Source organism: Populus euphratica, unplaced genomic scaffold (genome assembly GCF_000495115.2).
Source record: "Populus euphratica unplaced genomic scaffold, PopEup_1.0 scaffold20.1, whole genome shotgun sequence".
Classification (NCBI taxonomy): Eukaryota; Viridiplantae; Streptophyta; class Magnoliopsida; order Malpighiales; family Salicaceae; genus Populus; species Populus euphratica.
This window is the reverse complement of record NW_011499854.1, coordinates 589,083-613,814: the sequence shown is the minus strand read 5'-3', so window position 1 is coordinate 613,814 and position 24,732 is coordinate 589,083. Positions and strand designations below refer to the sequence as shown.

The 24,732-nt window shown below is 30.7% G+C and overlaps 3 protein-coding genes across 8 annotated transcripts in view; 1 reads left to right on the top strand and 2 right to left on the bottom strand.

Annotated features, from left to right (window-relative positions):
* Positions 1-751: 751 nt before the first annotated feature.
* Positions 752-4,971, bottom strand: PPA4 (pyrophosphorylase 4). Its single transcript, XM_011021611.1, has 9 exons — positions 4,733-4,971; positions 3,843-3,987; positions 3,692-3,720; positions 2,578-2,643; positions 2,394-2,501; positions 2,039-2,104; positions 1,821-1,941; positions 1,570-1,651; positions 752-1,114 (listed from the first exon to the last, which is right to left on the bottom strand). Exons 2-9 carry the CDS (start codon positions 3,976-3,978, stop codon positions 1,072-1,074), a joined length of 651 nt encoding a protein of 216 aa, XP_011019913.1. The 5' UTR covers positions 3,979-3,987; positions 4,733-4,971; the 3' UTR covers positions 752-1,071.
* Positions 4,972-16,897: 11,926 nt separating this feature from the next.
* Positions 16,898-23,773, top strand: LOC105122485 (WAT1-related protein At2g37460-like). 2 transcript variants are annotated; one of them, XM_011021603.1, is made up of 7 exons: positions 16,898-17,136; positions 17,230-17,292; positions 17,378-17,494; positions 17,628-17,868; positions 17,956-18,117; positions 18,415-18,510; positions 23,673-23,773. In XM_011021603.1, the coding sequence occupies exons 1-7, from the start codon at positions 16,955-16,957 to the stop codon at positions 23,751-23,753; spliced, it is 942 nt and encodes a 313-aa protein (XP_011019905.1). In that variant the 5' UTR covers positions 16,898-16,954; the 3' UTR covers positions 23,754-23,773. The 2 variants fall into 2 exon arrangements, with proteins under 2 accessions (XP_011019905.1, XP_011019904.1); XM_011021602.1 differs by lacking the exon at positions 23,673-23,773 and adding an exon at positions 18,681-19,173 and having other exon boundaries at positions 18,415-18,566.
* Positions 23,450-24,732, bottom strand: part of LOC105122486 (uncharacterized) — a 4,095-nt gene continuing 2,812 nt past the window's right edge. For all 5 annotated transcript variants that reach the window (XM_011021605.1, XM_011021604.1, XM_011021606.1 and 2 more), the window contains exons 6-7: positions 24,269-24,467; positions 23,450-24,120 (exon numbers count right to left, since the gene is read on the bottom strand). In XM_011021605.1, the coding sequence (XP_011019907.1) occupies positions 24,053-24,120; positions 24,269-24,467 (267 nt within the window). In that variant the 3' untranslated portion in view covers positions 23,450-24,052. The remainder of the gene's footprint in view (positions 24,121-24,268; positions 24,468-24,732) is intronic.

The window sequence follows — 24,732 nt, the reverse complement described above, 5'->3', positions numbered from 1 at the left end:
TTAGAGGAAAACTAAATTTTCTTGATTGAAGGGTGAAATTAAAATTAAAAAAAATAAAGATCAACATGGAAATAAAAAATAAAATAGAGGATACTTAAATTTTTTAATTGAATGGTGAAATTAAAAATATAAATCAATTTTTTAAAAAAATCAAATAATGATGATCGAAATTGAAACAAAAATAAATAAGAGAATAACTGTAATTTTTTGATTAAATAGTGAAATTAAAAAGAAAAATTAATTTTAAAAAATAAAATAAACAAGAATTAAATTAAAATAAATAATATATCATAAATTAAAATTAAAATTGAAGGCTAAATTATAAAACAAAGTGGTGAGAAAAAAAAAGAGAGTAAAAAAGCATTGCCGGTATTAAACCGCTACTTCAATATTGCCATGCCTTACCCTAATAGGAAAAGGATGATGTGATGCTCTTAACAAGAAGACAATAGAATTTTTTCGGGCTTTGGGAGGCATCCTCCACTCTTCTTGAAGGGTATGAGTGCCTCACTCATGCTGACACATCGAATGAGAATTTTTGAGAAATACAAAATCATCCGTGCATGTTCCAAAATTTGTGCTTATATTTTTTTTCCATGTCAAAAAAAAATAAATTGTAAACACTTGCACATTTTGCGTTGATTATATTTTTTTTCCGTGTCAAAAAAAAAAAAAAAATTGTAAACACTTGCACATTTTGCGTTTGAAAGTAAAATTTATCCAGCCTATTACAAATTGGGTGCCACATAGCTAATAAACACCAAGTAATTGCATATAGTATTACATTTTTTTCATCATATGAAAAAATAATTACTATCGTTTCTCACGTACAAAAAGTATCACAAATTCAAAATAAGTGAAATCAAATACATACAAATTAACAAATGATGGCAAAAGGAAAAAGAAAAGGAAAAAACAACAAAAAATAAGGCACCATTATGAAGTCAAGCCACCACCAGAATTTCTTTTCTTCGCTGTTTATTACAACTATGAAGCATGCAATCCTAACATAATCGTCGTCATCGTGCACATCTTCAAGCATCGGCCTGTCATTTTTGTTTGCCGGAAAATCTATCGCCTGAGGCTCTCCACTATGTAGTCCGCATAAAGATTCCTTCACATAGCAGAAAAATAGCATGAGAATAAAACCACAATCCACAAAACAAAATCAAATGACAAGATGAAGAGTGCAAGGAAATGAAAAAACGCAAAAGGAGATGAGAAATAATTAAATCTGCTAGACAAAGTGTCTTATTCTAAGACACCCTAATCCTGAAATCATGGGTTACTAAACCAAGTTCTTAGTTTTGGCACCAAGTTAAATGTTCAAAGGTTAGTTCGTTGGTGATTTCAATCCATTAATACAAAAACTCTATGAGCAACAAGAACTTAACGTCTTATGCTTGCTTCTGGGATCAACATACATTTTCATCATAGTCTAGATATAGACCAAGCAGCTCTATCAACAAAAGAAAAGAAGGCAAAGGCAGCTGCTTCTCTCCTCAGGAAACAGATGTCTTAAAGGGTGTGTGAGTTTGGATTAGATTCTCGATGAGACTTGCCACTTACATTGAATGCTGGATTGCCTCATAGGCATCAGAGGCCGGCAGAAAGTCATTAACAGCAACCTCCTTGTTCTCATTTTTCTTGTCTGAAAGTGCCTTTAAGGAAGAGAAAATAATCTATTTCAACTACTTCATAATAAGGACCAGTGTAAGCTTAGAACCTATGCTTCTAGATACTGCACATTGTTCCGCCTGCTAAGATTTTATCTTTTCAATGGGGAGCTGCAAAGAATTAAGAAATAATTGAAAGGATACAATCTTCAAAGAAACGACGGATCTCAGCTAAACGATGTGGTGGCAGTTCCTTGATATCATTGTAGTGGCGGTATTCAGGATCATCAGCACAAACCGCAATTATCTTGTCATCTTTCTCACCCTAAGTTTGTCAATGTCAACAAATATAACTAAATAAAAAGCTTTTTGTCCAGTAAAAAGGAAAAAGAAAATACTTTTTTCCAACTGGGGATATGTACCTGATCAATCATTGGCATGAGTCCTATAGCTTTAGCGCGAAGAAAGCATCCTGGAAGAACTGGTTCCTGCATTTATAAATTTATTTATTATCAGATGATAAAATATTTCACAAGCTCTGTATATTTAAAAAATTGTCCTGTATGTATGCTCACATGCTGAAGTCATGGTGTGCATAAAAGAAAGTAACAACTCTTTTTGAGGTTTTAAATTGTGGCAAACCTCAAAACTTCAAAGAAGCCCATGAGATGGAACCAATGAGATTCTAGGCAATCATGCAAACAAGAAGACACATGCATGGCGATCACAAAAGAAATGAGGGATATTTGCAAGAAAAGGTTGCATCAAACAACATGCCTGCATGATAATCAAGACATCCATGGGATCGTTGTCCTCACAAAGAGTGCGGGGGATGAAACCATAGTTGTGGGGATATACAACTGAAGAGTAAAGCACACGGTCAACCTGCAAATACAACCATTTAGCAACCTGTTGTAAATTAATGAAGGACACAATTAGGGAGATTACAACATGTTATTACCTTGATCAGTCCAGTTTTTTTGTCAAGTTCATATTTCACCTTGCCCCCTTTCCCTATTTCAATCACCTGCACAAATTCTCCATGTCATCAACGGACCTTGCTTAAAGCAAGATTGCCTAAGGGACTGCAGCTTGTTTACCACCAGTCAGTCAAAGTTCTCAGGCCTTCTCAGTTAGATATTTGGTGAAGCAAGTTAAACTCTCAAAGCAGATACCAAATAGGAAAACAAGTAATTTTATGATATATAAACTACCAAGTTGCTTAGTTGGATCTCATGAATATACAGCTATTGGAAAGCCAAGAAAGTATAAATTTCCATTGAATTGAATTCAACTCTTTTTTTTAGAGAGGCTAAAGAGATAGGACAGTTGGGCATGTACTTCTCAATTATCTATTTTGATTCTGTGGTTACATCAATTTTCTGCTTATCAACAGACTGATGTGATGCGACTAACAATGCAAAGGTTCTTTGAACGGTAAAGAGACGGGGGTGTATGTAAGGACAAAAAATGGTGATTTTAGAGATAACAGAGGAGATATATTTTGGTGGTTCTTTTTTTCTTTTCGTTTTTTTAGTTTATTTCAATCAGTTTTGAAGGGTTCATGGTTAACTGAGAGTATGATCGCTACGGAAGGTTTTATCTTACGATGATGAGCAACTCTAGAGGTTGTTGGCTACGGTGTCCATTTTTGGAAGAGGGAGATCATGTGGATCCCATCAGGGAATAAAGGGGAAGGCAACGATGGGGTTTTTGGTTATACAGGGGAGAAAAGTTTTCAAGGATAACACTACTCTGACTTGAATAGAGATCTCGTCTCCTTTTCAGTTAAGGGCAGCGTGTTTAAATTCAACTGAATCCTGCCAATATAATTCGATTGCATCTACTCCAAACAACAAGAAAAAGATTAATGGAAGAAAAGATTTCTGGTACATCAGTGCCCGATATAGCAGCACGAGTATTCCTACTCTTTACGACTCTTTTTAACACAAAGTAATAAGATTGACGTATTTGTTGGTATTTTATGATATTAATCCATGACAGCATGCTCTTTTCACACAAGTATCCGAGAAACACTACAAAATAAAATGGTGGTAGAGGTTCAATATCCTTACACAGTTGAATATCTTTGGAGCTTCAGGTCCTGAATTGATTTGTCCAAAAAAAAAACACAAAAATATAGCATGTTATTCTACCAACAACAGCAGGAATAATCGTTAATCAAGTATTAATTAATTCTGCATCACTTATATTGACATTGCATACCAATCTCCAGATCATGCCAAGGATGCGCAGCTACAGATCTCCTATTCATTGATGAGAGTATCCTTTCATTAAGAGGTGGATGTGAGGAATGGCGAGAGACAGGAAGTTTACTGGGAGTCTCAATAGGAGGAGCCATGTCTATAATCTGGGAACACAGACATCTAAAGTTTAGACACTGCTGCATTCGGTGTACACTCAGAATGCACATGCAATCTACAATCTACTTAACCACTCATTTTGCAGGCACCGACAATCTGTTGTAGATTCTCAAATTAAGAATGCATCTAAAATAACAGCATTGAACATGGACCAGGACAAACAGTTAATATATTAGCATTAATCACCTGATTTTTCAATCTCCCACGAGTTTCCTTATACGATATGATGCTTAAATAAAATAAAGCTAGCAAAGTTTCGAACAACTTGGTAACTGAAGTCTTCATAAATGACATTATTAAACCTTTTAAATGCAAACAGAAACTCATTTAACTTTCGAAACTGAACTAACACACCGGACAAACATCAACCGATGGTATCATTCTCCAACCGACAACGACCATCACAAAACAGCCTTGTTTCGGTTTTCAAAAGTCTTAACAACGTTTCGTCGGTTTTTTAACGTTTTCGGAATAAAAAACAAAAGGCACAGGAAGATTTTATGCATGGTCAGGCTAAAAATGCTTTGAGACTCGAATATTTTGAGGAAAACATCAAGATTCGAAAATCAAATGAAAACGTAAAAACATCACAGAATCAACAAGCATAAAATCCAATGATCTACATAGCTGGCTATAAACGAAGATCTTTTTCTCCACCCAAGATAATACTCTACAACAATCAGATCCACTAGCAGAAAAGATAGATCACTTAAATCCGAACTGGATTCATACCTCGAATAGTAGCCAGGGAGTCGGAGTGACGGTATGGTTATAATAAGCTCTTCTCAGAAACGAACAACGCGCAGATCTATCTGCTCTCAGAAGAAAGAAAGAAAGAATATTTGGAGAGGAGAGGAGATGAGATGAGATGAGATGACTAACAATAAAGGAAATAAATTCTCTGCTTATTATAGAAAGCGCTCGGGTAGACAAATGAATGCTAATACGCGTTCTCTTCCCGCTCTCTTTCCTTTTTCCCAATTTTAAAGGCCCTAAAAGCAGAATCAACTAATTTAAGGAAACGCAAGTCCTCCAAGTATAATGATACTTTCCCTTGAGTCTATAAACTTCATAATTAAGCAATACCATCCTCCTATTGTCACCCGCTACCCTCAATCACTGCCCAGCAAATACACAAGTAGTAAAGAAAAAAATTAACTAAAATAATATATCAACATTCTTCTCTGCTATTAAAACTAAATTCTAATAGACATGGCATGTATTCCATTAATTTTAAGAAAATATCACTGCACAAGAAATAACATGATTTCACTTCTCCTAATTAATTACAATCACGACTAGTCTTTGCTGCAAGGAGTGCTTAGGGATGGAATGTGCAAGAAAGAAAACAATGAAAATAGAATCCTGTCACTAATTGATGTTCGTGGGGATACGATTGATTAAAATATGATGGATTTAACGTAAAGTGCCTTAATCTTGTGTCGTAGGGACTTAAATAAAATTATCACTAAAAACAGGGACTTACCTGTAGTTACAGTTCGTTTCAGCTCATGGAATCCACGTATATTCGAATATCTCATATCGGATGGTCGCCAGCTGTGCCGTTTTATTACGTGTTGAGTAGTTACTGGGCATCTGTTTTTTTTTTTGGGGACCGACGAAAGACGTTGACGGAGTTCCTAACGGTCCAGCGGTGCTGTTTGTTCAACATTCAACTGGACGTTAAGGTGTCCTTGCTCGGTCGTTTATTATTAACTTAACACAGGCACACGTGTTGAGAAATCTTAATCAGAAATTGGTAGACTTGGCATGAGAATATCGTGCACGGTGTCGTTTTTAATTCTTAGTTGTCCTAACAGAAACCAGATCTCATACCACAACCATGGTATAATTTTTTTATATATATAATTTTGTAGCTTTTTAATGTGTTATTGTAAATAATTTAATATTTATAAATAAAAAATACTTTTAAAAACAATCATCTCAATAATAACAAACAATGCCTGCATCTCCTCTGATATTATATTTTTTTCATGTTTCTTTTTATTTTTGTTGCGCATTTCGGATTTATGGATCGAAGATTTTGGAGGGCCTTTGGAGATGGTTCCTTCCTTCTCATAGCATGAAAATCATTGTGGAAAGGTGAGGGAGTTGCGTGGAAGCGAAAGTATACAGACAGCGTATCAGTTATTCTACCCTACAGTTCCTATCACGCTGCCCGGGATCACCGTGGGAAGGCGTGTCCATTACTCCAAAGCTGGTTGGCCTGCAAATCTCATGCTTTTTTTGCTAATTGAATTGATGAATTTACAATAAGTTATTCTTCTGCTCATGATTTTTTTTTTATGGTTTTTATACGGCAAGAGCGGCAACAGCTTTATTTTAAAAGTGTAGTTCATTTATTTTTATATCAAAATAATATCAAAACGTTAAAAAATATTAATTTAAAAATAAAATAATAAAAAAAATTTTTAAATGTTTTTAAAAATATTTTTAAAATATAAAAATATATATTGAAAGTAAAAGTTGGAGTGTTGCAGTGAGAATCCAAGTTCTTCTTTACTAATTGATACGATGTGGGATTTGACTAGTTTGCTTTTGACCAGGACAAGGGCCGACCACTCAGTTCTTGAAGTAAAGGAGGATTGTTCAGGGCCAGCCGCCGCCGCCTCCTCTGATTTGTTCAATTCTTAAATTCCGATGTCAATTGACATCCTCCTCTTGTCATGTTCTGCTGGAAGGGTGCTTTTTTCTCATTAAGCCTTTCCTTTCTAGTTTAGGTGATGTTTCCAGAAGATATCCGTCCACCTTTTATTTTTATATTTTAAAAGTATTTTAAAAAAAATATTTTTATTTTTATTTATTTTAAATTAATTTTTTTGGATATTTTCATATGATTTTAATATGTTACAATTAAAATATTTTTTAAAAACACTATTATTTTAATATATTTCTAAATAAAAAATAATTTTAAAAATTTGTAATCTCAAAGGAAATAAATGCACACTTCAATTTTATTTTATTTTTTCTTTTACTTCTTTAGGGGTGCAGGATTGCTTCGATTGTACCAACCTATTACTTCTATCAAAAATTTGAAAAAAATTTCAATTTATGATGATTTAGCAATTGACTTTGATCAACTCCGAGGGTTTTTTTTTATAATATTGTTTTTAATAAATAAAATTATCTTTAAATAACAACAATTCATTTTATTTGGTTACGAAATGAATCTGAAAGGATTGCTCTGTTTGTTATTTTATGATTTTTATTTTTAATTTTTAATTTTGAGATCGCACTGGTTGATGGTGTTACAGGAATCTTAGTTAATCCTACTTGCAACAAAGTTAACAGCCTCTGCATGTGAAGAGATTGACATACAATGTAGAGGTTTTGTTCGGGCTCCTACGGTGATGAAGAAAAGACACTCCTGGTTAACTGAGACATGCTTTGCAGACCCAAATCCCCAGATGGTTTTGGGCTTTTTTATTTCGTTGTGATGAATGAAACGGTGCGTTTTACTTGCAAAGAAAAAGAACATGCTTATGAAGATGAAAAGGAAATGACGCCGTTTCATTCTTGTCCTTCGCAGATTTATGAAAAAACTACAACTGTTCATGTAATTTTAGAGCTTGATTTTGGTCCTGATTGAGTCTCGTGATGGCAGAAAAACGAGAGAAACATGTTCTCTGCAGCTAAAAGAATAGGTAGGGTAAAAAATTCATACTTTAAACTTTTATATTTGATTTTAAATATTTTAACAAGTCAGCTAAATAAATAGCTAACATAGACAGAAAATATTATTTTTATATTTCTTTGTAAAAAAAACAGATAAAAGTAAATGAAAGTATATTTTTTCAATTGGTCAATGTTTTTTATTATTTTATATTCGTTGTTTTTTATTTATTTTATATTTGTTGGCCAACATTGTATAATTATATTATAATTAACTTAATATAAAATATATTAAAATATAACTGATTCTTCTAAATGGGTTTTTTATTATTAAAATGCACATAAATAAATAAAAACTATATCTACACTATTTAAAAAATCATTTTATTAATTTAAATCTTTAGTATAGCATTTACCATTAGAAATGCTCTTCTAAGTCACCTATTTTTTAAAAAATTAATTTATTTATTTTAAATTAATTTTTTTGGATATTTTCATATGATTTTAATATGTTACAATTAAAATATTTTTTAAAAACACTATTATTTTAATATATTTCTAAATAAAAAATAATTTTAAAAATTTGTAATCTCAAAGGAAATAAATGCACACTTCAATTTTATTTTATTTTTTCTTTTACTTCTTTAGGGGTGCAGGATTGCTTCGATTGTACCAACCTATTACTTCTATCAAAAATTTGAAAAAAATTTCAATTTATGATGATTTAGCAATTGACTTTGATCAACTCCGAGGGTTTTTTTTTATAATATTGTTTTTAATAAATAAAATTATCTTTAAATAACAACAATTCATTTTATTTGGTTACGAAATGAATCTGAAAGGATTGCTCTGTTTGTTATTTTATGATTTTTATTTTTAATTTTTAATTTTGAGATCGCACTGGTTGATGGTGTTACAGGAATCTTAGTTAATCCTACTTGCAACAAAGTTAACAACCTCTGCATGTGAAGAGATTGACAAACAATGTAGAGGTTTTGTTCGGGCTCCTACGGTGATGAAGAAAAGACACTCCTGGTTAACTGAGACATGCTTTGCAGACCCAAATCCCCAGATGGTTTTGGGCTTTTTTATTTCGTTGTGATGAATGAAACGGTGCGTTTTACTTGCAAAGAAAAAGAACATGCTGATGAAGATGAAAAGGAAATGACGCCGTTTCATTCTTGTCCTTCGCAGATTTATGAAAAAACTACAACTGTTCATGTAATTTTAGAGCTTGATTTTGGTCCTGATTGAGTCTCGTGATGGCAGAAAAACGAGAGAAACATGTTCTCTGCAGCTAAAAGAATAGGTAGGGTAAAAAATTCATACTTTAAACTTTTATATTTGATTTTAAATATTTTAACAAGTCAGCTAAATAAATAGCTAACATAGACAGAAAATATTATTTTTATATTTCTTTGTAAAAAAAACAGATAAAAGTAACTGCGTGAACCGTAAAAAAAAAAAAAAAAAAAGAACGAAAGAGAGGCTGAGCAAGTCTAGAGGTTAATTAGCTTGGATCTTCAAAACAATAACAGGGGTAATGTATTGTTCATTGGGCTGGGCTGTCAAGTCTTAAAGGGAATCAGGTTGGGCTATATAGAGCCCCCTTTTCCCTTTTTTTACTCTGAGTTTGGGCCTCTTGATGTAGATGGCCAACATTCTTTTTCGGTTTGGTCCACTAGTTTTATTTCGGTCTGCGTGCTCATTGTGGGATCATAAAATGCTTTGTGTGGACATGAATGGGCCAACGTGTTTGATTCGTTTCCATTTAAATTGGTGTGGGTTTAGACTAATTATTGCATTAATTCATGTATTTATTTATTTATTTTTAGGATTGATTCTAAATTTTAAAATCAGTTATTTTTGGACTGACATTAAAATTATATTTATTTTATAAAAAATGGAAAAAAATAAACTGAAAAAATATTGATAACTAATGGCAATAAAAAAACAAATCTTATTCTAAATTTTAAGGTAATAATTTGTAAAAAAATTGCGGTGAGGGCGACGTTATTTTTTTTAACATAAATTACTCCAATATCTAAAACTGATTTTTAGAATACTTTTTTTTAAAAAAAAATATTAGATTGCTTTAACAATACATGTATTCATAAAGACAAGACAAATAGTAGTCTGGTACGATGGGCCCGGGTGGCATGGCATCTACACCATAAGCATTATGGAGGACAATGTTTATCACGTCGAGGCAGCTATAAAAGTAAGCCTGTTTGTAAGTTTGTGTTTGCGTTTGCGTTTGCCTTTTCTTTTTCTCTCTACCACAAAAACATAATGTTTGACTAATTAGTATCAGAAGTTATGGTTTAAACAGTGGTCTCATCAATAATTTAATAACTCTGACCTTATTTATTGTGAATGTTTTTTCATTACAAACATAATTTTAAAAAAAATTAATTTTTTTAATTTTTTTGTTTTAAATTAATATTTTTTTAATGATTTCATATTATTTTTATGTAATGATATTAAAAATAATTTTAAACAATAAAAAATTTATCTAAATATATTTTTAAATAAAATATATATATTATACAATGAAACACTCATTTTAACTTAGTTATCAGTGTATCTTTTCAAGCTTCTTTTATGAGAGCCGTTGAAAATTAGTGCTACCAAAATAGCCTTAACTTTTACCTTTCTTTCAATTTGTCTTTAACAAAAGGGTAATTAAAGAGAAATTAAAAAATACAGCGAGGAAAGCACTATTAGACTATTGTATTTATAATATATCAATAATCTAGTGTACAATAATATAATACAAAATTATTATATATTCTTTTTAGTAATTTTATTATTAACAAAAATTTTAAAAATAATTTTAAAAAAGCCTTTTAATTAATTTTCATTTAATAATAATAATTTAAACCATATTTTTAACTAAATATATGTTTTAACCTAACCAATAAAAATTAAAAATAATTTTCGTAATCCTACTTTTTGTTTTTTTAAAACCTAACTGGAAAAGGTACCGAATATTAAACGCACACTGAAAATGTCCTTATAAAGACGTAGTAGAACGAATGATGAAAGTTTTAAAGTGCCAGTGATAAGATTTTGGGGCCCCCTGAATCCTTGACCACGGACTGACCTTGAGTGGACTGAAAATAATTGTTCAGCAGAGATACATCATTGCCGGTAGGGATGGGGTCGGGATAATTTCTTACGAGGGCCAAAGCTAAAATGGCAAATTGAAGATTTTTTTTTTTAATTACCGAGTATGATTTTTTGCACGTGGAATTGGATTATTGTCCACGCTGTAGCATCGGTTGTATTTAATTTTTTTTAGACGTAAGAAAAATATTCCATGTGCACAAAAAAATTAAATCTTATTGAGATTGATCTATTATTATCTTAGTCGAATTTCCAAAATAAAAAATAAGTTAAATAATTGATAAAAATATAGTTTGATTAAAAATATTAAAAAATATTAAAATAAAAATATATTAAATCAACTCGAGTTAACTTGTCAAATTTACTGTACAAGTCATGAAACTTTAATAGCCTTATATAAAAAATTTAAAAAAATTAAACTTAATTTTTAATTAATTCAATAAAATAAAAAAAAATCAATTAAAATAATAAATCGAGTCAACTAGGTTAACTTGCCAAGCATGAGTCATGAAATCAAGATAATCATATAGAATAAAGATCAAAATAAATTATAAAACTCCATTCTCGATCAATTCAATGTTAAATAATGAAATTAAAAAAATTATTTATAAAAAAAACATAAAAAACCACCCAAATCAACCGACTAAACATATGATTTAAGTTATAAGACTAAGATAAACTCATAAAACACAATTCAAAATAAATTATAAAATTTAATTTTTAATCAACTTAATATTTAATGATGAAATAAAAAATCAACTACAAAAGAGAGGAAATATTCAAGTCAATTGGCCTATCTTATAACCTGGATCATGAAGTTGGTTGGAAGAAAATTAAAAAAAAAAAAGATTCTTAATTCTCAATCAATCAAGTATTAAAAGATTACACTATAAAAGTTTTTTAAAAATAAAGAAAAAATAACATAAATCAACCTATGAAACCTAGATTTGAAAATTGTGATAACTTCATAAAACAAGTTTAAAAAATTATAAATTTTAATTCTCAAATCAACCTGCCATGAAGAATGAAATTGAAAACAGAATTCAATTAAAACATGAATAAAAAAAATTCAAGTCAACTTCACTAACTCATAAATCTTGTAACCTAAATCATGAAATTGTAATAACCTCATAGAAATAAAAATAAAATTATGAAGCCTAACTAATTCTCAATCAACTTAATATTAAATAATAAAATTAAAAAATAAATAATTAAAAATAACAAAAAAATTAATAAAAATCAACATGAATAATTCACAAAACTTATGACTTAAATCAAGATATCAAAGTAATTTTATATAAAAAATTAAAATAAATCATGAAATTTAATTTTAAGTAAAATTAATATTAAAAAATAATTTTAAAATTAAAAACAAATAGATGCTCAAAACCCTCAAGGACCAGAATAAAATTGCCGAGGCATTTCATTTTCAATGATAAGGAAAATACCAGAGCCTTTGGTACATACACTAATAATTATTTTTACTTTAATTGTGTGTGTGAAAGGCATGTATTGTAACTCAAGTTATTTTTGTCTCAAAAATCAACCCTCCTCGTCTTGGAAATGATTTTAACCTGAATTTAAAAATATTAATTTAATAACCAATACATTCTTCATATACACTAAAATACAAATGTAATTTGCAATCAAGTTATTAAATGATAAAAATACAAACATCAAATAGTTTTTGAATATCTATGTCAATTCAAGAGAATAAATAAAACATTAATGATAAGAGGTCTTTAAAAATATAATAATAGTTGTTTTTAAAAGTGTTTTTTACTAGGAAATATATTATTTTTTTTTAAAAAAATTATTTTTAATATTAACACATCAAAGTAATCTTAAAATATAAAAAATAATAATTTAAATGCAAAGAAAAAATATGTATTTTTTAAACTTTTTGAAAATATACTTTAAAACATAAAAATAAATATGAAGAATCTTAAATAAATAATTTTTGGACAATTTATTATGATAACTTTTGGAATGTGGTAGTTCCAAAAGCTTACATAAATTGTTTCTTGTAAAACTTATTATGGTAAAAAATAAACAAAGAGGTAAATGTTCAGTTTAAAAAGAAAAAGGAAGAAGAAAGATAAGTACTTGACTTTTAACTAATATAGCGTGATAATATATTTTTTGGGATAAATTTTTATTCTTTCTTTATTCGAAAAGGATACGGACAGGGCGGGAAAAAAAAAAAGAAGCCCTCTAAGCAATTGTTTTTTAATTAAATCACCTCCTAATAACAAACATTAGCGTGTAACTTTATTATTTCTCTATGGATCAAAAGAAATTTTGGCAAGAGCATAAGATTATTAATGTCTGAATATACATTTATTTTAGGAAATTACAGTCCTATAGCATCTCCAACTAGAAAATTAAATAAAAAGCTAAATTAAAAAAAAAACATCCTTTTAACTTTTTTTTCTTTTAACAATTTCAACAGTGCAGATAAATGAATAGTTAAAATAACTATTTAACCTTTGAAAAGCTATTTTTATAAATTTCTATAAAAATAGTCAAATAAAATTACCGTTACCAATAATTATTTTTATACCTGTTAGCTATCAATTTTTTTTTAAAGCAAATTAAAAAAATTTATAAATTTTTAAATCCTGTATTATGCTTTACTTTTTTTTTTAAATTTTAAAAAATAAGAATTAATTATTTTCTGGCTAATCTTGTATCATGCCTTACCCTTCTCTCAATTTTTAAAAAACAAGAATAAATTAAATTTTTAATAATACCATATAAAACTAAAAATTAAAAATATTCATACAAATAAATTTTAAATTATATTTTTTAAATTTTAAATTATTTTATTAATTTTATATTACTTTAATTAATTACTCATATTAATTATATAATTAATAACATCATAATTATATTGTATATAAAATATCTAAATTAGTTATATAATTATATTAAAATTAATTTAATATAAAATATATTAAAATATAATTAATTTTTTTAAATAGCTTTTTATCATTAAAATATATATAATTAAAAAAAACTATGTTTATATTATTTAAAAAATTATTTTATCATTTGTACCTTTTAATTTAGCATTTTATATTGAAAATGCTTTTAAGACCCCACACACACCTGTTTATGCCAGCGGCTTGAGTGTGGTCGTTCAGGATCGAGCCCTGCACCCAAAACGCCAATCGAAAGTTGATTTCCGATGTGCTCTTCCAACGGTCAAACCCGTTAGCTTTATAAAATAATAATATTCTAAGTTTTCCAAGATATACACTTCTTTTGTTGTTGCTTGGTCTCTTAGGCATGTCTTTCTTATGTGATCCTCCATTAGTTTTAATTTATTTTAGTTTTTATAGATGAGGTTGAGGTTATGAACTATCTAATCATGCATAAAATTTAATTATAAAAGCTATTTTTTCTTGTTTTTTCTAGTTTTTTTGGTAAACTTCTTATAAAAAACCCAACATTAATCTCTGAAACAAACACACTTTAAGGGTGACATGTTTTTTTATGCTGTGGTGCTAGATTTTATAAAATCTTGATTTTTATTTTATTTTAAATTATATTTTTATTTTATTAGATTATTTTGATATTTTCATATTTAAATATTAAAAATTAAAAAAATATTTCATACATTTATAATAAAAAACACTTTAAAACATAATTGTCCTCGACACTCCCGCTGCGAGGCGAGGGACAGCAAGCCCCTCCGCGCCCTGGTTTCCTAGATGGATTGATTCAACGATGCACGTGAAGGCTAAAGCAATGCAGCTAAATGATTCAGCACTGTCGCACCAGCAAAAGACCCAGCCCTGATATAGGATAAGATCACTAAATAGAGATCGAGCGAGGAACAGGTTAAAACAAGGTAGATTCTCTGAATGATTCAATTATGGAAGGGATGTGAGTCACACACCATTAAACACGCATTCAGTAGAAGATCGATCATCTTTTTGCACCAAGAATGGCTGGCGAGGGAGATCATGGTTCCTGCAGCGAGACCCAAGACAAAGTCGGTCATCAAATCTGGCTTTGAATGGAGTTCTAGTCAGCAGTTGTGGCTTAATTTAAATGAATCTAGTCAACAATTGTGCGTGGAATTTCTTGCGTGTCTTATCCCTGTCGACCCCATTTGCCCTAATTGCGAGGGCAAGCCATCCAGAAGCTCACAGAAACATTATTAATTAACGAAGCTGGTTCAAGCCTAACCGGAATGTCCACCAACAAAGTTGAACTGTTGCCCGAATATTCTCACAGCTCTTTTTGTTTCAATTTTTTTTTATTTTTTTATCTCGATCAATTATTGGGTTTAATATTCGTTCCGCATAAATAATATATATATATATATCATACTTTCCAAGATTCAAGTTAACAGCTTCTTCTTAAAATACTAGCACTGCCCGGTTCTGCGTTTCTTCATAGGGTTTTTCTCTAGCGTTTGTTCACTTTATTGTATTTCTTTACGATAAAATGCGAAAAGCAATTTCCAAATGATTAATAGGTAAACGAAGCAGGAGGAGAGGTTTCCCTTTTTTTTTTTTTTTGTGTTTCAAATACACATGCGAAATGAAATACTAAAATGATTAATAGGTAACAGAAGCAGGAGTAGAGTTTTTTTTTATTTTGTTTTTGTGTTTAAAAATATTTTTTTAAAAAATTAAATTAATATTTTTATGTGTTTTTATATCATTTTATTACACTAATATTAAAAATATTTTTTAAAAATAAAAAAATATTATTTTAATATATTTTTAAATAAAAAATATTTTAAAAAATAATTATAATAACAATCACAGACAGCTTTTTAAGTGATAACTAATATAAGTGGTAACTAAGTGATAACTTGTGGTCATGCTTCGCTAATATGTGGAGTGATTTTCTAGCTGTGTTTGGATATCTTGTTTAAATAATTAAATTGATATTTTTTAATGTTTTATCTTTCCAAGATTCAAGTTAACATCTTCTTCTTAAAATACAAGCACTGCCCGGTTCTGCGTTTCTTCCTAGGGTTTTTTTCTCCAGAGTTTTGTCACTTTATTGTATTTCTTTACGATAAAATGCGAAAAGCAATATCCAAATGATTAATAGGTAACCGAAGCAGGAGGAGAGCTTTTTTTCTTCTTTCAAATACACATGCGAAAAGAAATACTAAAATGATTAATAGGTAACAAAAGCAGGAGTAGAGTTTTTTTTTATTAATGTATGCTTTGTTTTCATGTTTTAAAAGTATTTTTAAAAAAATTAAATTATTTTTTTAAATTAATATTTTTGAGTTTTTTCAAATATTTTGATACGCTAATATTAAAAATAATTTTTAAAAATTTAAAAAATATAATTTTAAATAAAAAATATTTTAAAAAACAATTATAATTAAACTCATAAACATGGTGATCACTTGTGGTCATGCTTCGCTAATACGTGGAGTGTATGGGGAGTGATTTTCTAGCTGTGTTTGGATGTTTTTTTTAAACAATTAAATTGATATTTTTTAATGTTTTATAATAATTGATGCTAAAAATATAAAAAAAATTATTTTAATATATTTTTAAATAAAAAATATTTTTATTACTAAACTAAGCTAATCTACGCAGTGAGGTCATGATGCATTCTACGCGAGTTGGTAGACTAATTTATAAAAACAATTATTATTATATTAGGCTAGCCCCCCGTTTTTGCTCTACAAAGGTCAGTGCTCCTAGGGGGTTTTGCTCGCTCGCACTGAATGATCGAACTGTTGTATAACGTAGAGAAAGAAAAGGTGCAAATAAATTTTGATTGGGGTAAGAAACTCTAATAACTTAGGGCTTTTGGGATTTTTTTAATAAAGAAATGAGGGTACTTGCATATTACAAAGTACAGACCAATCAGGGAACAAGTATTATGTAGAAAGCAACTCCACTAAGAACAGGGAAGCACACGACCATGCAAAGGTATGAAAACGTTAAATGGAAGCACTGACAAGGTGCACAAATGGCTTAGTAATGGAATTCTGATGAACTAAACGCATTTGGTCTGTGGGTCTGCTCATGGGTCCTTTTGACGTTAGTGGAATCTGGAATCTGCATACATATTATTTACTCGTATCATCAGTAGATTAAGAACTGTATAAAAGGAACCGTAGCGCTGCCATCATAGTCTCATAAAACTCTGTGCCTAAATAAGTTTTTTCCTATCAGGTTTTTGAGTCTAAGCTGTGTGGTTGATATGAATAGCTTTGATAGAGCAAAGCCCTTCGTTGCTGTTATGTTCTTGCAAGCTGGGCTTGCAGGGATGGATATTCTGTCCAAGGCAGCGCTGAATCAAGGGATGAGCAATTATGTGCTTGTGGTCTATCGCCATGCCGTTGCCACTGTTGTCATTGCCCCCTTCGCAGCAATTCTAGACAAGTCTCTCTCTCTCTCTCTCTATCACGCACACACACAACTAAAACTGAACAAACAATAATGTCTTGCCTTAATTTCTCTTCCTTTTTTAAACAGGAAACTCAGGCCGAAGATGACCCTCTCAATCTTCATCAAGCTAGTGGCGCTCAGCTTGCTGGAGTAATTTTCTAATAACAAATCCAATTTCTCCTTCTTTCTATTCCTTTGACAACCTGTAACCATATAAAAATCTCTTCCTGGGCAGGCCTGTTATCGACCAAAACTTGTATTTTCTAGGGATGAAGTACACAACAGCAACATTTGCAGCTGCTATTGTCAATGTTCTTCCTGCAATCACCTTTATAATCGCCTGGATAGTTAGGTAACTTTGAGATATCAAGTGCAATTTAGCTGCATTGCAAAGGATATAGATAAACTGTAAACCACCTACTAGTATTACTTAAAAACACTGTCGATGTTCTTATTGCATCTAAATACTGCTTCTTCCTGCCTAGGCTTGAGAAAGTGAAAATCGGTTCTCTCCACAGCCAAGCTAAGGTGGCTGGGACCATAGCAACAGTTGCTGGAGCAATGTTGATGACACTAATGAAAGGCCCATTGATCGAGTTCTTTCGGATAAAAGGGAGAGCTTATCATGAAAACGGGACTAGTGGAATTGATCTCCATAGCTCAATCAAGGGTGCACTAATGATCACCGTGGGGTGCTTCAGCTGGGCCTGTTTCATGATTCTGCAAGTAAGCTACCAGCATGCCTTGTATAGAACACAATTAATCGGTTGATAGATCTCCTCGACAATTTTAACCTCTTATTCATTTCTCTAGGCCATCACACTGAAATCCTATCCTGTAGAACTCTCTCTAACGGCTTGGATTTGCCTGCTTGGCACAATTGAGGGCACCGTGGTGGCACTGGTAGCAGAAAAGGGAAAACCTTCTGTCTGGGCTATAAACTGGGATATGAAATTACTTGCAGCCGTCTACAGTGTAAGAAAATCATAAAGCCCACGTACATCTTGATCGACCCTAATTAAAGAAATTGCTCTCATCAGAGTATACTCTGAAATGAACACGCAAGCAATTATTTCTAGAACTATTGTAGTGGTTGAATTAGACTATACCTTCTTGATTTAAAAAAAGAAAGAAAACAATCACTGCTAATCTGTTTTTTTAATTAAAAAAAACTACTTATCTCTGTTGTAAATGATATATCACTGCTAACAAATGATACATAACAAAGAAACAGAGCACCTTAGTTACTTCTGTGAAATGCAATCCGTGCAGGGTGTTTTCTGCTCAGGGCTAGCTTATTACATTCAAGGAATAGTAATGAAAGATCGAGGGCCCGTTTTCGTAACAGCTTTCAGTCCCTTGTGCATGGTTATTGTTGCTGTCATGAGCTCCATCATTTGGGCTGAGCAAATGTACCTGGGAAGGTATCTCTATAGACATGGTGCTCGATCACCATGCATACCAGCATGCGCAGTTTCGTGCATGGTGCTTGTATATATACAGATTACCAAGAACCTAACAAATCTTAAATTTTACAGGATACTCGGTGCCCTTATCATAGTTGCAGGCCTATATCTTGTAGTATGGGGTAAAAGCAAGGACTACAAGACTGCATCCCCACCGGCTGACGAGCAGACAATACCAGTAAAGCAAACAACAGTTGCGTGAAGCAAAGGAAAGGACGATTGGGTTCACGAGGATACAGAAATGAAGCAAAAATGGAAAACAAACTGCGATTAAGATTTCGACATCCAAAGGAGTCGACAATCCATCCACCAAGCAAACATAATTATAAGAGAGAAGCAGTATCAAACATCTCCAGTTTCCGTATGCATCTCCACAACATCGTCAAAACAGCTTTAGTTTTGTTTTTAACAAGGAAGAACTCATCATGCTTTGAGTTTAGTGAATTATCCACTACCAAATATGTGGAACCGTATCACTTCTTCAAATAATTAATTGCTCCCAAATTGTAAAATGAAAAATTGCCACAGCTGTAATCTACGACACCCATTATGTTCCTAAGACAAGGTTGGAGATTATATCATCAACACACACACAAATATATACCAACCCAAATTAAGATCTGCACACTTAAAACCCAAATTTGATTTTACTTAGTTATAGAACTCTAATTGAGAAGGAAATGGAAAGAAAGAAAGAAAGGGTAGATATTGGAAAAGAAAATTAACATATACTTAAATATGTAGTTTAACACCATTTTTTTTTGGTAATATATATATATATACATACAGTCTTTCGATTAGTCAAGCACCACCCAATACCAAGGAAACTATGATGCTCTGCCTATTTGGGTGTCAGTGATCAACTGTTGCCAGAACCTATCTCATATGGGCCATTGCCGAGGATAAAGGCTGGTCGGCACCCTTTTGTTAATTGCAGAACAAGTTGTCCGATACTCCAATTTATTGGTCTGACATCCTCAATCTGCCAATTAAAAGAGGCCAGTTCATATATACCATGTCTAGTAATGAAATTATTTACCCAAATCTGCATTTCTTTCCTTTCCCCTTTTTTTTTTTTGTTGTACTCTAAAGAAAGTTGCCTAATATTTTAGATACAAGTTGAGGGAGAAATCCCAGCACAACTATCAAAATGTTCCAAGCTGAAGACGTTTGATTTCAGCATTAACTTCCTTAATGGATCCATCCGTCTGAGCTTGGAAACCTCGAGGATCCAGAGCAGCTAATAGCATGGTATAATGGCTTGGAAGCGAGAATTACACTGGAATTGGGCAAATGCCAAAATATGAAGGATCTACTTCTCAAATAAAGTTAAAAGAAAAAAAACACCAACGATGCCCACAGATTATTTGATAAAATGCGTGAAAAATAATTTGTGTTCATGCAATTGTAAATGATAATTTTATTATTTTGAGGTTTATGGTGCTTTTTAGTCATTAAAATAAATATAATGACAAATATATAAATAATTAGATTTTTTTTATTGATTTTTTTCAAAAGAATATTAAGCGTTAACATGCATATAATTTCTCAAAGTACATCAAACCTTAAAAAAGAGTTTTCAAAATATAAAGTTTGATTTTGTGTTTAATCTTTGATTGAAATGGTTTTTGATGGTCAAATTGGGTTTTAGATGGTAGCTTTGAGGTTTATAATGGAGAAAAAATAAAAAGTTGAGAGAATAGATGTTCGTTCACCGGAGAGAGGGAATCCAGCTAACTTAGCGAGTTGAGGACAGCCCAAGACATGACACATCATCCATATCTGAATGGGAGACGACGTGTCCTCCACTTGACAAGGCTTGGCACAAGCCGAAAGCCTGCAGGCATCATAGACCCGTTTTGTTGAACCAAACATGGGTGGCAGGTTTACCTTGAATCCGGTAATTCAAGAACAAGATAGAGTTAGGTTTAAGAAAAATAAAGAAATGAAAAAACTCGAGTTGATCTGATGATCTGAAAACCTGAATTGGTTGGGTGGTCCGATCAAACTCATGAACTTCAAAAGATATATGGATTGTATAGTTAAATTAATTGATATAACCAAATTATGTTTAAATGGGATTGCAAAAAAATAATTTAATTGAAAATTCAGTGTATTTAAATGGGATTGCAAAAAAATAATTAAATTAATAAAAAAATAATTTAATTGAAAATTCAGTGATGACCTTGTTAATGTGAAAAATTTGGAAATTTGATATGATTACAAGTATAAAATGAAGAAGTGTGGGTTCAACAATTAAAGAACAATCATGGAATTTAAATATGTTAAAGATAATAAATATAATGATGCAAAAGTAAAGTATAGTATAGTCAGAATTGTATTAACATGAATTCTGGTTTATGCACTAGGAGGTGGACGATGAACAATTAAGCACCAGCAAAGCACCGTTGATTTTTCCAACTCTTTTAGTAGTAAACAGTAATGTATTAGACTATATATATATATATATATAGAGAGAGAGAGAGAGAGAGAGAGAGAGAGACACTCTTAATAATTTTTTCATATCCTCTTAGTATTTTTTTTTCTTCAAAACCACCTCCTAATAATAAATGGATGCGCCTTTATTGTTTCTTTATAGCTTGCAAGTTGCAACTTTTTTTAGATAAATTTTGATTTTTCATACATGGTAAAAATTCCCTTTCACCCTAGCCTTAACGTTCAGTATGAGTTTGTTCAGTAAGAAAAAAAAATATTTTTATTAATTTTAAGTTGTATAATTTAATTGGTTAGTTTTTGAGTTTGTTTTTTAAAAATTATAAATTTTAAAAATACTAGAAATTTATTTAATTTTTAACTCTAGAAACTTAAAAAATTAATTAAAATATATATAAATTTTAGAAACTTAAAAAATTAATTAAAAAATATATAAATTAACCGGATATTAACCATAAAAAATAAATAAATAAACTGCCTGCCTAATAAGGATACCAAATCCCTTCTATCACGGTAGACTTATGCTGGCGACCTTGGCACAGCCAAGCCCTTGAGTGACGTTTCTTTTATAGGAATTGCCATTGAACATCGATATTGAGGCTACATATGAGGTTAGCGTACGTTTGTCTACGCGGTTGTGGTTGAAATAAAATGTAATAAATATATATTTAATTATAAAAAAACCATTATTAACTATTTATAAATTTCACTTTTTACTACATTGCAAACTCAATAATCACAAATCACAAAGTAGTAGGAGACTGCTTTTATTTCAACAATAAATCATAAAAAACATATATTTATGAATTGTGTATGCTAATTAATTGGCATGCACAACTTGCATACACTATACATGTTATTTGAATACATTATACATTGTATGCATGTTATATGATAATTAATTTGCGTAAATACTACACAAAATTCAAATTACATAAATGAGATCAACTACACGTCTAAAATATGGGATATCCTTGCCAGCTGGCTCAATGTCTTTTTAGGGAATACTTAGATTCGTGGGAACGCCTTGCATCGTAAGCCAGGATATTCTTTTTATCAATAAAAAAATGATTTTTAAGCAAAGCAAGCGTCTTCTGAAAAAACATAAAAAGTAACTTAGAGTATATATACCTGATCAGGAAAAAAAACTGGTATGTGGATCGATTAAAAAAAAAAATAAAAAAAATCATTGAAGTCAAAATTCCAGCCAATTAAATGTGGTGCCAATCAAATATTGAAAAAAAAGTAAAAAATAAAAATTGAGCCAAACTAACCAATCAAATCAATATAAATCAAGTTATGAAATCATGATAAAGTAGTAAAAAGTAGATAAAATACAATCAAAGTCAAATTTCAAATAAATTAAACATTAAAAAATAAAATTAAAAAAACACATAGCAAACCAAGAAAACAAACCAAACAATACAATCTAGATCATGTAAATGAGAAAATCAAATAAAACACAAACCAGAAAATATCACAAAACTCAATGCTAGAAAAATCCAATGCTGACATATAAAATATAAAAAATATTAAATTTAAAAGAAATGACCCTAAAAAAATCAAATCAATCTAAATCAACATGTTAAACTTACAATTTAAGTTATGAAACCAAAATAAACAAATAAAAAAACCTATTCATAGCAAACCAAGAAAGCAAACCAAACAATACAATCTAGATCATGTAAATGAGAAAATCAAATAAAACACAAACCAGAAAATATCACAAAACTCAATGCTAGAAAAATCCAATGCTGACATATAAAATATAAAAAATATTAAATTTAAAAGAAATGACCCTAAAAAAATCAAATCAATCTAAATCAACATGTTAAACTTACAATTTAAGTTATGAAACCAAAATAAACAAATAAAAAAACCTATTATAAAATACCTCAACCTTGAAGGATAGTTATCTAACTTTAATTAAAAAAAAAATGGAAAAACATAAAAAATCCAGAGGCATCTTTTTATTCCTGAGCGAGTTAAACAATTTAATTGTTTCAAAAAAGTCAAAAAGATTCATCTACCCGAAACACTTTGAAAATATTTTGCCTCCAATTCCTAGTTTAATTATTTTTTGTCGAATAACAATGAGTTATTGAGTAATTTCCTCAAAACCACCTCCTAGTAATAAATACTAAATAGTATACACTTACCACCTCCTAATAATAAATACTATGTACTTTTATTATTTCTTTATAGCTTGCAAGCTGAAACTTATTTTAGATGAGGCAAAAATTACTGGTTAGGTAGTTGCAACTTCTCTTAGATAAATTTTGTCACAAACCATTATAGTGGTTGAATTAGACTATACCTTCATTGAGAGAGAGAGAGAGAGAGAGAGAGTGGTTGAATTAGACTATACCTCCATTGAGAGAGAGAGAGAGAGAGAGAGCAATCATTACTCATTAGATAATAATAATAAAAATATATACTACAGCTTACCTCTGTTCTAAATGATATATCACTGCTAACAAAAGAAACATGACAATGAAACAGAGCACCTTCCTTTTGTGAATGCGAAGCATGTTGTGTGTTTTCTGCTCAGGACTAGCCTATTACATTCAAGGGCCCGTTTTCATAACAGCTTTCAGTCCCTTGTGCATGGTTATTGTTGCTGTCATGAGCTCCATCATTTTGGCTCAGCAAATGTACTTGGAAATGCATCTCTCTAGACATGGTGCTTGATCTTACTACTAGCGTATAAGCATACTGAACACACAAAATCGCATATGCTGACGTGCATATTTGGATCTTCAACATATGCGATTTCGTGTGTGCTTATATGATCGTAGTAAGATTGAGCACTGTGTTTATAGAAATACCTTCCCAAGCTGTTACAAAAACAACTCCTCGATCTTTCATCACTATGCCTTGAATGCAATACGCTAGTCCTGAGTATTGCATTTCACAAACGTGACTAAGGTACTTAAAATTTAAGATTTGTTAAGTTCTCGGTGATCCAGAAACGACAGTCTAATAACAAATTATGATGGCTTCCCTTCTTCCTTTCCATATATTCGTTGAAGTTCACGAGTTGCAGCTAGAAAGGATTCTGAAAAAGAGGAAGAAGATAGCATGTGAGAAAGAAAACAATACATTAGCACAAAAAAATTATAACACAAGTTTGCTTTTCGGGGAAAAAAATAAGTATCAATAAAATAGCTACAACAATAAAAATTATACTAGATAGTTTCCATCACCTTTCCAAAGACGAAACGACTTCTGGTTGATAGGTGAACCGGTTATCGTCTGAATAACTTCAAACAACATATTTTGAGGTGTGCTCCTTAGCTCTTGAACAATGCCATAGATGGTCTTCCCGTTCTCAAAATATATGTGATTATTTGGATGTTTAGTTTTGCAATTAGCATGCCGCTCAAATTCATAAGCATTAACTACCTACAAAAACAGTAATTAACCATTTCAGGTACAAACTTATGGAGATGACAAGAGATGCAAAATCAATGTCTTTTACACGGGTATTTCTAGGTTTACGAGAAAATCTTGAACATTGTCCATGTCTAGGTTTTATTTTCTATTTTAGCATTCTATTTCCTACGTAATCAGTTTTATGATGTTTTTCCTATTTTAAAACAAATCTTTTTTTTTCCTTTTTCTATTTCTCAAAAAAAAAAAGGGGGGGGGGGGGGGGTTTGGTAATTAC